Raw genomic sequence first — 17,826 nt, forward strand, 5'->3', positions numbered from 1 at the left:
CTCTGAACAGGAAAACAGAAATATTAGTCTTTCAACGAGGTGCTTTGCAGCAGAAGACTTCACTGGTAGGTGGGAGTTCTACAGGTACCAATCTCTGCCAAAATACATACAAAGATTTTTATCCATATATTTTATTTATTTGAGATTTTCTAGATCGAAGCAGACCAATAGTAAATGAGTGGCTGCCAGAAGAATCAGTTTGAAGGCAGCACCAGGGTGCAACTGATTGAGGGAGACAGGATGAAGATAAGGCTGAGGATAAAGATACTGTGAGGGAAAAAAGTCTTCCAATTAAATCCCTCCACTAGCTTGCAGATTTTATTTACTTTCCTTATATATGTGCTACTTCCTAGATGGCAAAGCTCCATAAAATACTTTGGGTTTAGTTTTGTCTTAGAGGAAGATGATATATTCCATTCTGCTTGATAGATACTGCTGTTCATGAATTTGCTTTTTCAGCTCTTTGAAGCTGTCTGGTAAGTTCAGCAGCAATGGCAACACATGTAAGAAGTCAATTGGAAACTAATAGTGCATACACTGACTCACTAGTTGTTTGCAATTATTTCTGAAGTCTATATTGCAGTACTTTACAGAATCCAGAGGTTAAATCCTATTGCCTCTGATTAAACTTCTTAGGCAATAAGTTTTTATTAATTGTCTGTCTTGTGTTTGTTTCTTAATGAAACTTGAATACTTCCTCTCTCATGAGAGAGAACCAAATGATTTGTCTTTAGGGAAATCCCCTAGGCCAGCCTTTTTGCCTGAGAAATAAATTAAGAAAGCATAAATGAAAATGGCTATGTCTCCCAAAATATCAAGTCTACTAAATCTAGAAGGAACGTGCTGGTATTGATATAAACTCTTCCTGTGTGGTATGGAGATGCTTTTGGATGTTGGAGATATTATCAAAAGAGTAAAGAAGCTGCTAGTAATGTGACTTTGGGAATACAGCTTTAAGAAACTGGAAAGCAGATTAAGGGATGTACAATGCAAAAAATAAAGAGGAAGGCAACAAAGATCAGTAGAGTAGCCTTTTATGTAGAAGGACTAAATAGGTTAGGAGTCTTAGTGCAGAAAGGAGCAGCAGTGCGTATGGTGGAACCTTCAAAATCATGGTGGTGTGGCGGATGTTCTCTATGCTGAACTGTGACATCTAGTTAAGCTAGTAGGAGCCAAACAAAAAACAGGGGGTTCTTCTTTATGAAGTGACTGGTGGATGCTACGTAGTCTTAAAGTTAACCTGAATTCAGGAAAACACTGAACAAGGTAATGAATGCACAGTAACCACATCTACTGTCCCCTTGCATAAAGTGATTAGAGCCTGAGTATTTGTTGAAAAGTGTAATGTGTGCTGTTGTCTTAGTCTTCCCTGGATACCCACTTAAGGTCAGTCTAGGCTAGCTAGTTCCTTGGCTCACCTGGTAGAGTGCTTCAGTGGCTTATTACTTCATGGGGATGAATAACTTGCTGGCTGTGCAGCATGGTATCTATCTTTTCACAAGGTTCGAACTGCAACTAAATTAAAATAAATTGTACTTGTAGTTCTATACACAGAAACATAATTTTCACTCTTTAGGACTGAATCTTTACAGCTAAAAATAGTACCCAAATCAGTGTGTACTTCATATCTGTTACCCAAAGGAATAATATGCACTAGAGTTTGGCAGCCTCTGATGCCATTTACACCTTATCTTCTCATTGCCCACCTAAGCTTAATGCCATCATAGATTCTGTTGGGCATCAGAACAGATAACCTGAATGCATCTGTCATGAGACTGAATCTCTAACTTGTGGTGTTAGTTAATCATACAATAGTATATTATTGAAAGCATTTCAGTTTCTAAAGATGAAAAATTCAACAGTGGTTGATGTTGGGTGCAAGGTTCTTTTGCACATTCCAGACGACAGTCGTCTTCTTTGTTCAGCAGCTAGATTCAGGCATGCTTCACAACCTGAGGGTTGGGAAATGTTGATGTTGGTTTTGATCCCTTGCTTCAGGAAGACAAAACTTTGAGTTTTAAATGTAAATAGAAATTTTAATTAGGGAGTGCAGTGTTAGAATAATGTGACTATTCCATATGTGTTGAGAGAAATATTTTTAAAAATTTATATGGAGTTTTTACTCTCATAAGTAAGCCAATTCATGTACATGTATGAAATGACAAGGAGATGACTGATATCCATTTTAATAAATGCTGAACATTTGTAGCAAGTTCCTGGAACTACCTGGGCTGCTGCTAATGATCTGCTGTCTAGAAACTACAGACTTATTATAGCAGGAGTTATTCCATAAAAGTGATTCATGTAGCAGGATGCCATTTTGTAATTTTCTCCCATAGGCTTGGATTTCATCTCCAAGCTGTCCTGGCAGTATTTTACTTTTCCTGACAGATAGTTAATTTGAGAATCTCACAGCTGTACAAACAAATTTAAAGCATCAAGGCATGTGCAGTATGCACAGAGCCCCCATTTGCTTAGGCTTATTTTAGTAAGCCCGTTAATTATGATTTTAAAATAAACACGGAGAAATTGTGTTAATAGTTATCACCATTTTAATAGGCTATGTATAACAGTCTGCCCACCAGCCTTGAAGTCATATATTTATATATATTTATGAATATTCTACTTAAAATGATGTTTTCATGGCAAATGAATGAGAAGAGTTTGAAGTTGAATCATTCCTTTTCTCCGAGTTCTCAGAAGTTAATCAGGTGATTTCGACTCAGATCTCTCCTAGAAATACTTTTGAATGATGAATCCACACCTAAAATTCAGCCCCATTTTCAGGAAACCTTGTTCTAGATTTGATTTTCTCTGTGAAAGTAGACATACAAAGGAAAACGAAGTTGAAAATATTTGAGTCTTTGAACACTTAATTCACATATGGATGCAACTTTATTCTTCCAATGGAAGCTGTGATTTAATAGCTTCCCTGTTTAATGAGATTAAAATGAGTGTATGTGGGAAAAAAAAAAGCTGTTGTATATCAAACACTAATTTTTGCCCTCGTGCACGTATGTACTTAAAACTATAGCAATTTATTCACACACACATTCATGTTTCCTAACATTAAGTGATTCTGTTTACCTCTTAGCCATAGGCCTATTATCTGGAGTGCATTCTGCAGTGGTTCCACACGCAAAGCTTTCACTTTCACTGGAGAATTCACTTGTGAATCTGATGCTTGGTGGGTACAGAGCACCATCATAGCATTGACTTCAATGGACACATGCTGATTTACCTACAGTAAAATTTTGGCTAAGCAAGCGCACTGTATGTATTTTGAGATCTACAGCCAGGAGATCTAGACTGAGATGTGGGGTGGAGATATTCTGCTCTTAATTTATGTCTAATATTGAAGTTGGATCTTAGCTAAGCACCAATTCATTGGATTTTGTTTGAAGTTTTCAAGATGGTCATGCTTGTAAGGACAGTTTTGTATCTGTGGAAGTAGGGACAGAATCCTGTAAGCTGAAGGACCCTCCAAGCCAGGGATTTAACTTAAGTTCTGTCAATGGGGCTAATGTCAGAAAGGCAAGATTATCAACTGGAGTTCACTTTCAGTTTCAGGTAAAAGCTTATTGTTTGCTCTTGGAATAATGTATACTCTGCTTTCATTTTGCACATCTATTACCTGGGATACTGTTTGTTTGCTGTACATTAATACGTTGATTTGTAAATGAAGCTCGTCTTGTGCCAAACCCTGCTGCTACCCAATTTGCCAAGCTGTGATCAGTATTAGTTAGTTTGTATTATGGAAAAATAGACGACTCAGCTCATTTAAAAAATAAAAATTTTTAAAAAAAAAAAAAAAAAAAAAAAAAAAAGGAAACATGATTCTGTAAACATTAATGACAGACAGGCCTTTGTTTTTGATTCTTTTACTTGAGTGGGCTTTATGTCTGCTCTGCAATAAGGCCACAAAAAAAAAAGAAAAAAAGAAAATGAGTAAATGCAGTATCCCTACAGAGGAGAATCTGGACTAATGCTTTAGGATTTAGCTTATTTCCCGTATCATTTCCCATATCAGCAATCCCATATTAGGATTGCTCTAACTGTTCACAAGAGCTAAAGATGTGTTTATTCTTGTTCTCTTCTCAATTGTTCATTTGAATAAAGGTGATCATGTGAGTGGAAAAATAATCAGAATTCTGGGGGTTCATGAGGAGTAACAAATACCTTTGTGTCTCTGAAGAATGCATTGGTGAGATAATCAAGTCTTCTGGCAACAGTTTAGAAATGAGAAATTCTAATTTATCTTCATATTGATGAATTATGTAAGTTAAATGACAAATTAATACCTCACCATAACCCTCATTTTTAAGTAATCTAAGAAGGTCATTTAAGTAAAGGACAGGAGAGAGAAGACTTATACAGATGCTAGAAAGTTAAATTATTTTTGTTTGTAGAACAAATTACCCACTTGACAAATGTTCTGTCAGTTTATTTTCCACCTAAATTCAAATATCAAACTAAGTAGAGAATTAGGAATGTATTTAATAATTCCTTGAGCCAACTATCTTGGCTGGTAGGCAGGACAGGCTGTGCCTGGCATAGTTCAGACTCCTGACAATTGGTTTAAGATTCAACTAAGCCTGAATGAAGTAGAAAGAATCACTGTATTTTTTTAATACAGTGATTTAATTTAAAAATGAAGAGATGAATAAAATAATAAAAATTGGGCTAGTTATTGCAGGTTATAAAATGAATACATAAACTTTTTGAGTTTCTCTACTGGAATTGTCAAAACCTGGGTGCATATTAAATTGTTCAGTTAAAACGCAAAGAAGAAACAAATTTATATATTTTTAATTTCTCCTCATAAGAAAATGTCCTGCCCTAACAAAATCTTCCTCCCATTGAATGATTGAGGTGTTCTGCAATTAAAATCAGTAAATTCATAGTTGCCTTTTGTTAGATCTTCCTGAAACACAGTCATGCTTTCTGAACTTACTGCAACAAGTTCTTAAAAAAGAATGAAGTTAACAGATTTCTAAACAAAATCAGGTATGTGTGCCTGCTATGAGAATGTCTGTAGGTACAGCAGAATTGCATCAGTGTTCTTTAAATTAGGAAAGGGAGTCATTTTTCCATGAGTAAAGGTGTATAATTCAAGTTCAAATAGAAATTACACTAAGTTTTCTGTTTGGGTGGTCTCTTTTTTTTTTTTTTTTTTTTTTTTTTTTGAAATGTTTTTCTTTTCTTCTTCATGTTACTCTTAGACCTTGGGTATCCAGACTAACAATGTCATCTAGTCAACATGGTATTTTAGTTTTTACTATAAGCTTCACTTTTTCAAGGTTATCTGTATGCTGTAGATGGATTCCCATCAAAAACAGTATTCTGTAAGCTTAGTGCCTTGAGCCTGTCTGTCCAGAGGAAAACTCAGCTGCTGCTTATCCATCTATGTGCGTGCTACATGGCAGAGCAAAACACCACACTGCTTAAGCAGGTCTGGTCTGCCCATGGTCATGTTCAGGTGCTCTCTGTGAGCTGTAAATCTGACTCTCGAGCCAAGAATGTGGTTAGGCTATGAACAGATTTTCTGTGGTCTGTGGCAGCAATTTGCTTGTCTGCACTCTTGTACTTTCTGGAGAAGCTATTTGTTTTGCAGCTAAAGCCTGCGGAGCCAATTTCTAATCGTGCACAGTAGAGATGTGGCCCTCAGTTTCTCAAGAGGATTAAAAAAAAGTACAGCACTACCTTTTTGCATATCAATCTTTATAGTGACATCCTCGTGTGGATGCAAGGGGAGAAGAGTGATCTTGTCAAAAGATGCGCAATTCCTAATGCATCTGGAAGGAATTATTTCCACAAGACTGGAAAGCAGTTTATTAGTGAATTCCTTGTACCTTTCTCAGACGTGTCAATAGCTTGCTGAGCTCCTGCTCATACACACAACTGGATTGCTACCATGTTTTTTGCAGATACTGTAAGACTGACCTGCAAGTGGTTATGTGAACAAACCCTATATGCCTCAGCAAGCCATTCTTACTTACCACTTACATGTTTCTGCCTACAGGAGGGTTGCATGACAGTATAGGATTCTAAAGAGATCATAATGGGAGATTTTTGAACTACTTGAGGATCTTCTGTGGCTGTCTGCTTGGCACTTTCTAAATGAGTATGTTGAAGAATTTAGCAGCTTGGTGTTTTATGCAGAATGTTGAGGGCAGTGCTACAGTACTGGAAAAAGCACAGAAACATGATGCTTCTTGAAGATCATCATTCCTACTGATGCTATATGTCCTTTGGGAAACATGGTTTCTTCCATCATTTTATTGTAGCAGAAGTCGTAATTTAATCTCCATGGGAAGATTTAGGATCTCTTGCATATCTCTCCATCCACTCCCGCTTGACCTTGCAGAAGTATTAAAAATTTGCATCTCAAGGTAAATGTCATGGAAAAAGTAGTGCATCCATAAGCAGCAAATAGCCTGTTAGCTCCTGCTTTGGAAAACATGTTAATCCACTTAAAAAGAGGACTGAACTTTGTTTACTAACAGCATCACTTAAACAGGAATTGTCTCAAGTTTTTGTTGCTTTCTTTTTTTTTTTTTTTTTCCCCAGAGATATCTGACAAATCCAGAGATATCTAACTAATACAACTTTTAAATGAAATACTAAAACTTAGATTCTTCATAAAATATCAGTTGAAACTGGATTTTTGTTTGAATAGACTTTTACCATTATTCCATCCAGCATGTTGCAAATAGATATATTTTTCTAATTTGTAGTTATGAGGAATACTATTTAGACTATCATAACATTTCTGTTCCAGATAATTCCACATTAGGCAGTTGAATGAATTAGCTTATGTTTATTGATTATTATGCTTTTTGATTGTTGAGAAAATCTAAATTAGATCAACTATCCTTAGCTTAACTGTGCATCAGGTCAAACAGTGTTAGCAGCTAGAAGGGAGAGAACTACATAATTTGATGTTTTTACCAATAGTGAGTCTTGAACTTAAAAAATGAGCCAAAATTTCTGAAATGATAATAGCAAATATACTGCCATATGTTACGACTGCAAGGCAGGAGAAAATGTTAGTCATTTTCAAGGATAGAAACCAATGTATCATAATCATAATTATATCTAATTCATTTATTTAAACAAACATATTCCCACTAGGGCTTGTGTAGGTAAATTGGCCTCAACTGCTTCAAGTATAAAGTAAAGCTTTTTTTGAGACTGACTTAAGTCTGGTTTGGAAATTTGGCTGTACAGATTAACATTCCAACATGTTTTTCAAATCATGGATGCTTTTAAATTTTACATCAGTGTAGAATTCCCAGGGCTCTAGCAGTTTCCTTGTGGTTTCTAATTGGAGAACTTGTATAACATCAGCCTTTATCATAAAGGCAAAGGTACATTTTTCTTAGAAAATGAACATGAAGGACTTTGTAGAGTCAGACTTACCTGTAGCAAACTATATGTGAGACTCTTTCTGAATGTTTTCAGTATCTGTGTAAAAATTACATCTTTGTTACACATCTGGAAATAGAAGAAATGAACACGTAAAGCATCTGAAAAAAAAAAGTCTGTCTTCCTTTAGACTGTAGATCTTTATCACAGTCTTCCTTGACGCTTGGCTCATGTTAGGTAAAGCACCATTTGGAACTAATCATTAGAAAGGGCTGGGAACCATGCACAGGCTCCGTCCCCACCTCACGCTTCAAAAGATAGAAAAGTGTGAGATTGATCACTGGGAGAAGTGCTGTAGGAAAGGAAAGACTGTAGGGTGCCTGACAGTACACTCAGAATTATAATAATTACATCTATGAATTTGAATGACTGCCTGTGTTTGTTATTCAGGCTGCCAATGAAAATTTAGCCTCTATAATTCTGCAGATTAAAGAAACGTGTTGGTTGTTTGAATGTTCCATGCAGACACATGGAAACATCTTTTGATATGAAATGTTGGAGCCTATACCTTGTTTTGATAGGCTTGTTTTATTCAAACTGAAATTGTGTAAGCATAGTCATTGCCTTAGCTTGGACTCTTCTGGAATGATTAAAAGGAAAAACTGACTTTGAAATTTCTGAGGCTAAAATAAGTTGGTTTTGCTAAAATATGGTGTTTTTCATATTTGAGAGAATCGTCTTCCTTTCAGGAATATTGACCTTCCTGAAAGTCATGTTAAGGAGTGTGAGGGACAACCAGGTGATCTGAGACAGCCAGCGTGGCTTTACCAAGGGAAGGTCATGCCAGATCCATCTGGGGGCTTTCTATAATGGAGTGACGGCATCAGTGGACAAAGGGAAGGCAGCTGATGTCATCTACCTGGATTTCTGCAAGGCCTCTGATGTGATTTCTCACCACATCCTTATCTCTAAATTGGAGAGATACGGATTTGAAGGAATTGATTGGAAGGTCACAGCCAGAGGGTTGTTGTCAATGGATCTATGTCCAGGTGGAAATTGGGAATGAGCAGTGTTACCCAGGGGTCTGTTTTGAGTCCAGTACTCTTTAACATCTTTATCAGTGACATAGATAATTGGATTGAGTGCAACTCTCAGCAAGTTTGCTGATGACACGACACTGAGTGGTGCGTTCGATACAGCAGAAAGAAGGGATGCCATCCAGAGGGACCTTGATAAGCTTGAAAGGTGGGCCCTTGTGAAACTAATGAGCTTCAACAAAGCAACATGCAAACTTAAGATGAGCCAGCAGTGTGCGCTTGCAGCCCCTAAGGTCAATGGTACCTTGGGTTCCATCAGAAGAGGGGTGGCAAGCAGGGTGCAGGAGGTGATTGTTCCCCTCTATTTTGCCCTCACCCAGAGTACTGCATCTGAATCCAGGGACCCCAACACAGGGAAGATGTGGAACTTCTAGAATGGGTCCAGAGGATGACCATGAAGATGATCCAAGGGCAGGAACACCTTTCCTATGAAGATAGGCTGAAGGAACTGCGTTTGTTCAGACTGGAAAAGAGAAGGTTGCAGGGAGCCTCACTGTGGCCTTCCAGTATTTAAAAGGAGTTGAAAAACTTTTTGCATGGGTAATTGGTGATAAGACAAGGGAATGGTTTTAAACTAAGGGGGATTTAGATTAGATGTCAGGGGGAAATTTTTTACTGAGAGATTGAGGACATGCTGGATCAGGTTGTCCAGAGAGGTGGTGGATTCCCCATTCCTGGAGTTGTTTACAGCCAGGTTGGATGGGGAATTTAAAAAATCTCAATCTAAACATAAATTCTGAAAACCAATGGTCTAACCATTACTCAGAACACTTATTGAAAGAGAATGAACTTCCAAATGTAAGTTTTGCCATGATGTCTATTAATTATTCTGCGTTTTATTTACAGAATTTTAGTAAACTTTTTGTTTATTTAGATAGTAATCTTTCTCTTTAGAATTTATTCTGTGGCATTTAAAAGCACCTTTGATATTTGCTTTGGCGTGCTGATATTTTCAGAACACAGATTAATGTAAGAAACGTCTTTAAACCTAACACATTCTTGCAGTTTGTAAGCTAAATTAAAATGTCTTTGAAAGGTGATCAAGAAAGGTGACTTTGTTAGTAAGCTTAAGTATTTTATGTAGTTAGATGTCCAGAAACTTTGAAAGCCCATTTATAGATCTTCTGAAATTTAAATAGATTCAATTATTTAACTAAATTTAAAAGTGTGTAATTGAGGCTGGGTTTAAGTTATAATTATTATTTATTATTTATAATTATTTATTAAACCCATCTTTTTGAGATGATAATTAGGGTTTTTATCTGCTGCTGAATGACCAGGAGGCTCTGTCTTGGACAGAACCCTTGGAAGAAGAAAGCCATGATCAAAGTCTTAGCTTTTAAATGCATGTTATTGTTAAATTAAGTTTATTCTGCATATACACTTTCATCTTAAGTAGTGTAGTGGAAATGGTAAGTCATGGCTTGAAGCAGTGATTGAGCATCTGGTGGAAAGGCAGGGCCAACCCAAGGGAGCTCAGGTGCAGCTGAATGACCAGAAGGGCTGGAGCCAGGATCCACCCCTTCCCAGACCTATTTAAGGGCATGGAGTGGAGGTAAGGTGTTTTGCTGGAGGTCCCTGCCTACTGGAGGCCTTTTGAAGGTAAGCAGTTATTCTTCCATTGTTTTTGTATCCACAGCTGCTGTGAATGGGCTTGTTCTTATTTGCTACAGCCTAGGATTGTGCTACTCCACTACTGTCGCTGTACTTTCCATCATGTTATAGCATTACAAGCAGTTAAAATTAGAGCTACTTGAAAGAAATGAGAGTTTATATTTGACTGATACCAATAAAGAATGCACGCTTAAGTCTGTATTTATTTTAACAATGTACTCTCTAACTTTAAACAAAGCCACAATGATGTTATCTATTTCTGTTGTCACACCATAAATCTGTTGGGCATTCCAGAGAGATCACAATTACTTTAATAAAGTCTAGGAAGTTGATAATGAGTCATTTTTGGCTTTTGACGATCTCTGCAGCAATTGCATAGCGTAACAATCTGGTTACCATATGATTTTTAAACTTGAAATTCAACCTGCTATATCAAAATGGCATCTTTCTGCAGTATGATGGTGGGAAGGCTACCTGTCACTGAAAGACACTTGATGTTTAGCCAATTATTGCATTAGTTGCTTGGAGGCATTGTCTACTGCAAATGCATTGTCACTTTTCATATGTCTAGAGGCTATTTCTGATTCCATGTTGAAAAAGATTGCATGATTTCTATTGATCAAAATAACTTCAAAATTTCTACGTTGAGTTTCTGTTTTAAATTTCCCTCTATTAGTTTTAATTCTGTCTCTAGAAGAACTAGAGGGGATTGTATTATTCTTTTTTCTTTAAATTCTGGGTTGTTTTTTCTTTTATGATGGGAGAGGTTTTATTTTCTAACTCCATGTACGTATTTTTCTATTCAGAGTTATCCATATTCATTTTGTTCATTTACTACATTGTTTTGATTGAAGAACCTGTCTGCCATAGTAAATGGAGTAGGGAGGGGGAAAAGAAGTATGTGAAGTCCACCGTATCAACAAGCAAGTAATTATTTTTTGTTGCAGGAATTGTTTAATTTATTCATTGTTCTGTTCATACTTGCTGATGCTTCCTTGCTTTTCACTAAATCTGAATCTTGGCACTGCAGTGCGGTGTAAGATGAACTTCATTTGCTAAAGTTAGAATATGGGATACCTCTTCTGTGAATTATAAGTGGAGTCTGATATCTTCCAACTTTGGGTTTCTGAAGAATTAAGAAGAGCAGAAGGGAGTTTTAAAGGTCCCATCCAACTCTAAGCATTCTATGATTCTACAGTAACTGAATTAATGCATCTGCATAGACATATCCTCACTCTGCAATGAAGTGAGCAGCAGTCACTCAAAGAAGAGCAAGTTCTTCTAGCAGTGAGCTTTGATTTGTTTACATTGTACAAATTAATAAAGGACAATTAAAGAAACCATTCGCAGAGAGGGTAGTGGCAGGTCTTCTCTTTTTGTATTCCACAGCCGAAGAGCAAATTCAGGGGGAGGAAGACTTCTATAAGACTAATTAATACTATTAATAATAATAATAAAGTGGCAACAGAATTTATGAAGTAGAAGATTATGTAGAGTAAGTAGAAGAGAAGCTAGTTTTGAAATTAAAGGCAAGTTTATAAAAAGCTATGAGACAGATACATGTTAAATCTCGCTTATATAATTAATTTTCTCAATTAATACTCGTGTAATAATATTAAGTTGGTACTATGGACACACTGATGAATTCCAATACTGTGCTCTCAATAGGGTATTGCCTCCAACCTTGTTTTGGTTATTAGGTGGTAAAAGTAACTTTCCTATGAGTGTCTATCTAAACCTCTTCCGCAACAGACAGAACTGCTAATCTTCTTCCTTGTATCCAAGGGAGAGTAGCAGTTCAAAAAAGCTGTGAAATCCCTTATTCAGAGAGATTTGGGGTATGGTTAGGAATTCTAAAAATGTGACTCAAATCTGCTATTAAAAATGTGTTTTTCCTCATTTTGGAAATCCAGTTGAGAAATATATTTTTCCATGTGATTTCAGAGCATTGGTGTAAGAGAGTCCCTTTTGAGTTTAGAAGCGAACCTGACAGCATTTTTCCAGGATTGCATCATATGTTTCACTCACACTTTCACATCCTGCATTAAACCACATGCATGCACATCAACAAGACAAGATTGTAGGAGGAGGATAACTGGGGAACTGTTTTCGTGATATTTGATAGGAGTAATTGCAGCCACTGCTGTTTCAAAGCAACTGTGGTTATATTATACTGTGTCAACAAAAGTCAGTTGTGCCATATGGAAATATAATTACTTCAGAACGATCTGCTAGAAAGCACTTTCAAGCCATTCAGGCCATTTGTACAAATCAGTAAAGAATACTTATGTATGAAAGCTTTCTTAAATAAGAGCTTTCATGTATTTTAGGTTGAAAATTATGGTGATAGTTTTGGAATTATTAAAGAAAAAAAACAAGCCTGCATTTCTATTTAAAAGGTGGTAGGGAGATTTATTAGGTGATAAGAAAATACAAGTATTTCCCTGTGATTTCTGTGATCAACTTGGTCATGATCCTGCTGTTGTTTAATAGAAGGGAGGTTTTGCTGTTTTCTTCAATTCCTAACGTTGTGGGAAATGGGATGACATACCAAATGCTATATGTTAGTGAGATTATGCAGTGCTGGGGATATTGGTCTGTCTTACAATTGTTCCATAAAATGTAAGGTGATGCAAGGTGACTGCAAGGTAATGATTTTTTTTTCTTTAATTATGTAAGGTTTTCCCCTTCTGTAGCCAATACCTGTCTTGTTTTTACATTTCAGTGCTTTTCTCTTTTGAGCTTCTTGGAAGACCTGTTAATCAGATATTTTGTCTGTTACTCTGAAGTAGGGAATACTGGGGTTTTGTTAAGTATGATAAATGTGTCTAGATTCTCTTATTATTGGCTGTAGCTATAATTGTGAAACGTTGTATTTAAGACTTTGAATTCTTTTAATTGTAAAGAAACTGTTGTTAGGTCCATGGGTGTCTAAACTTCACAGAGATATTAGGTCTGTTGATGTGCTTAAAGGTCTGTCTTGCTAAAGTATAGATGTGTTATTTATGAATAGTCCATTATGTAAATGAGGTTTTACATTGTTTATTTACTGACTACAACTGCACAGATTACTGCTGTATAAACCATCTATTCTGAAGAACTACAGAAATGCATTGAGTATGCAGTCATTGTGACAACCTATATCTGCAGATGGAAAATATTTAGAACCAAATTTCTTCCCACATTGTTAATAATGGAGAGAAACAGTGACCCATGCGATGCCTTCCTGCCAGGCATCGCAAAGCTTTCCCAACAGCACCCATTAAGAAAGGCAGCATCATCTGCTTGGCCATCTCCTTGGCCATTGCTACTCTTCTGCTGCTGAGGGCATCCCCAAGGAGCAGCTCCTGATCCCAGGCCAGCACTGCTTGCTGACTCTTGCCCCATAAACTCTGGACTGAGTAAGGCAGGTTGCTTGTGCCTGGAGTAGGAAAAAATCTGATTGCTGACTGGCATCTACCAGCCACATAGCTTAGTAGTTGCTTGCTTTTGTCTTTTTTACCCTTCCTCCTAGTTCAGATTTCCTGAAATAATATGAAGGTTTTACCACAGACTTCATACACCCAATAACATGACCTGAAAGAATAAAGATCGCTTCTGGGGAGATGTGGTAGGATAAAGTCAATAAAGAAACAGAAAACAGAGCTGTTTCTGGAGAATTGAGTGGAAAGGAACAAACCTGCTATGATTTCACCCATAGCATCCCTCTGAACTGTTCCTGAGCTTGAGAGTGGTTTTTGCCTCGGAGAAGACACTCTAGTTTTCTGCAGAGCAGAGCATCGAGTAACTGTCAGTGCATTGTGGAAAATCCAGCAGTGAAAACTGAGGGGTGAGCTGGGAGGCAGCAATATTTGACAACGCGAGTATATTTTTGAAGGAAGACTAGATGTGGCTTCATCTTCTTTCTGTGCTCTCTTGAAGTAGCTAATACACAAGTCTGCAAGTACCAGGAACACTGGAACTAGCTTTTATCATTTTGTTCCTTTCCCACTGCTGTTAATCTCTTATATGGTCATCCAGGATTTGGGTTTTAAATTGGACATAGTTATTCAAAAAGTTCCAAAGCACGTAGATTCCTCAGGAATAGTCTGTTTGATATCTGTACATTGACCTGTTTACTCAGTTGGTTCTGTGTTCACATATTGCAGCACAAAGATGCTGTGGTCCAAGTGTAGGTGTTGTAGTAAAAGAATTTCATTGTTTGATATTATGTTGCTTTTTTAAATAATCACATAAAACTGATCAGTTTATCTGTTAATATGCCATGGAAAAGAATTAATATCTCCGTATTTTGAAACAAAATTATTATTGTTGCAAAGCAAGGTAATAAATGTAAAATGCTACAGTTGGAATCAGAATTATCAGGAGGTGGGAGCTGCATAGTAGTCTGAGCAACAGACCTAAACATTTGTAAGGCAAGTGTATATCTTTAAGGCAACTTAATCTCACTTTTAAGGCAATTTCTCGCATCATTATAATTATTAAAACAACAACAGAAACGTTGTGTGTATGTATCCTCCAATTATGCTGCTGTTGTTGTACCTCCAACATAATTTCTCAACCCTAAGTCTTTAAGTACTGATGTGGGTAAAATTAGCAGGAGCCTACTCCTGTGCTCCTCTTCCTTCCCTGCATTTCCAGGAATTATTCTGTAACTTTAAACACCAAAATTTGGATGTAGATCCAGGAACTATTAGACACACATCTTCAGTTTCCTACCTTCTTTGCTCACTTGTCATTGAGTAACAACTGACTCCAAAACAGAAGGAGCTTTTTCATAAATCAGCATAATAGAAAAGCAGCACGTGAAAATCAGCATGGAGCTGAATTCCTCTATGATTTAAGATGTCTGAAGTTACATAGTAATAATATATCACTCATTCTTCTGAAATGAGAGATGGCGATTTTTCATTTTTGGAGAAGTCTTAAATGAGTACTAGATGCTGAATTATTCCTGGCATCTCGATGTCTCAATAAAGTACCAAAGCAAGCAACAAGTTTGCTGTGATGGTTACTGTTGTTCAGAAATTATGTGTTATGGTGATAGCTCAGATATCAGAGGAGCTGCTATGTAGCTAACTGGTACAGTGAGAGACTCTCTCTTAGACCTTAATCTTGTAGCAATTAGGCTACATTTCTGTGTTGTGTAGAGGGGGCTTGTGTATAGTGTTGGGAGCTGGTACCATTTCTTTCATATGTAGAGTCTTTTGTCCTTGAGATTGAAAATCTTGTACCATTACCAGGCTAGAGGAAGATTGACAAAACTCTTCTAATGTGGGAGATCTCAAGCTAGATCTCAAATTTGCCTTGGTTTTAGGAACATTCAGAAAATTCCTCAAATCTTTCTTTATAACGTTAAGCTCTTGTTTTAGTTTTTTAATTCAGTGAACTGGACCAAACATTAAATACCAAAGTTGTAGTTGCTTATATTCTTTATTTAAGAAAAAATAAAATAAAAGGATTGCTAATACCCATTCAGTTCTAAACTGTGCATCACGTGTCCAGTCACAACATTTTTGAAACATCTCTGTGTTTGACAGCTTTATGCCACTAAGTTCACTTCTCATTGTTTCTTTAGAATTCTTAAAAGAAGGAAATTTGTTGGTGGCAGGTACTAATTAACTTCTGTGTTGTTGTTGTTGTTGTTGTTGTTTTTCAGACCTTGCCAGTACGGAAAATTCCATGCAAAGCCAATGCACCTTCGGGGTCTTTTTTTGCACGCGACAACACAGCAAATTTCTTATCCTGGTGCAGAGATGTAGGAGTGGATGATACCTGCCTGTTTGAATCGGAAGGTTTGGGTATGTATTTATTTATGTAGTAGTTAGTAAAGAGCTTGTTGCTTGTATTTTGAAAGAGAGAATGGCTCTTCTAATAGATTCTGACTCCAAATCTGACCAAATGAAGTATCCATCAAGTTAAAATTCATTTAATTCAGTTTTAAGAGGGCCTTAAGTAAAACAAAAATCTTTCAATGTTTTCTTGCATACAAATGCTATTTCACCCTACAACGCCCACTTTTCCAATCATGGGATGTTATTCCTTTGTTCAATGAATGCAGAAGTCTTTTCCTATTTTAGCAGAATAGGATACATGTACGTTCTCAGTTCTTGCTGCAGATATTTAGCTGCTAGAGCAAATTCTTGGTGTGTTGCTCAGCGGGCAAGAAAATAGGATTTTGTTCTCTGTCCTTCTTTCCTTCAGCTGACCTTCTTCCCAGCTGATTCTGGCATGCAGCTCAGGACAGAAGCTAGAAGTTAGCTAACACTAGTGCTTCAGGGAGCTCCATAAAAAGAATTGAATTGTTTAGGAGATAATTCTTGCAACAATATGTCTTCTTCATTAATTTAACTTTTCCCTGTTCAAAGGAAAAAATTAGGACTCTTCAGGGTTTAGATAGATTAAGAAATGAACAGAATCAAATGTGTGTTTATTATCTGAACTCGGACAAAATTGTAAGTAGCTGCAATCATTTTAAAAAAACAAAAACAAAAACACTCACTTTCTACAGATGTTAAATGAACACATTTTGCTTTATCAAGAAAATTATTTGCTTTGTTTCTCAAAAGGCCTTTGCACAACTGAGTTACTTCTTTGTACTGCAATTGATCTGTTCTTTTACAATCTTTGTCTTCTAGCATGACTGCTTCTGAGACTTCTACATTTGTCTATTATTTTGTCACACGAGTGGCTTGGATTTCTTAACTTTTATTTTATGAGGAGGAAATGCATGTGAGAGAAGAAATTGGTATAAAAAAAGACAAAATACTAGGCATATATGTAATGCCTCTGTGTTGTTAATTAAGATGAAATTTTTCTTGCCCATGGTAAATCATATGGAAGACAAACAATCATACTTTAAAAGTTTTGACATGATGGAGAAGTTGAATGCTACCTAGTGTTACAAACTCCAGAAGAAAGGAAACACAGACTTCCAGTGTTTACAATTTCTTGTGCATCGTAAGGAAATCAGATCTTATTTAGAAATGAAATCAGCATAGCTTAAATAATGTAATTCCTTGCCTACGTTAATTCTACGCATACTTTTACACGTAGTCAGAGCTTTGCTAGCGACAGGATAACACTGAATGCAAACACACCTGGAAAGCTGGTGCTAAAGATTACTTCACCTTACAGAAAAGTGGAAAGAAATGTGCCCAAATACACAGTGCGCAAACCAGATGTAGCTCTAACAGGTTGGCTTGATTACTGACTGATTTTTCTCAATGATTTAAACAAGTTCTTTTGCTACTCTGTCTTACTGGACATGGAAAGTACATGTTGAAAAGATTTACTGTGCTGTAAATGGAATTAGAACTTGATAATGGTTTGACCTATTTTTCTTACATTGACAGGGTGGTAGTGATCATGCTGTTTCCAAACAAGATAAAAATAGGAGTTAGTATTCTCCCTCTGTTGGAGGTAAAACGTGGAAAAAGTTAATTTGAGTAATATTTTCGTTACTACATTAGAAATAATGATGAATCGTAACAGTTACTAATTGAAAGGTTTTATGTTCTGCTTTCTCCCACAAATCACTTTTCTCCTGCAGAAGAAATAAAAATTCAGCATAGGTAAGTTCTATAAAAGGTTCAGTTCAAAATGATGAGGAACATATGCAAATGGCATGAAAGAGTTCACACTGCCTCAAATGGCATGAAAGAGTTCACACTGCCTCATGAATGTCTGCTGTACGTTTTTTGATTGATAACTCTAAAACTGTGGTTATGAAGTTTTTTCTCTCCTC

The 17,826-nt window shown here is 36.6% G+C and overlaps 1 protein-coding gene across 6 annotated transcripts in view; it reads left to right on the top strand.

Moving 5' to 3' along the window:
• GAS2 (growth arrest specific 2) overlaps nt 1–17,826 on the top strand; it is a 98,643-nt gene that overhangs the window by 33,008 nt on the left and 47,809 nt on the right. For all 6 annotated transcript variants that reach the window (XM_052694379.1, XM_052694382.1, XM_052694381.1 and 3 more), the window contains one exon: nt 15,739–15,880. In XM_052694379.1, coding sequence (XP_052550339.1) covers nt 15,739–15,880 — 142 coding nt within the window. The remainder of the gene's footprint in view (nt 1–15,738; nt 15,881–17,826) is intronic.

The sequence above is a fragment of the Tympanuchus pallidicinctus genome, unplaced genomic scaffold (assembly GCF_026119805.1).
Source record: "Tympanuchus pallidicinctus isolate F22 unplaced genomic scaffold, pur_lepc_1.0 scaffold3, whole genome shotgun sequence".
NCBI classification, from domain to species: domain Eukaryota; kingdom Metazoa; phylum Chordata; class Aves; order Galliformes; family Phasianidae; genus Tympanuchus; species Tympanuchus pallidicinctus.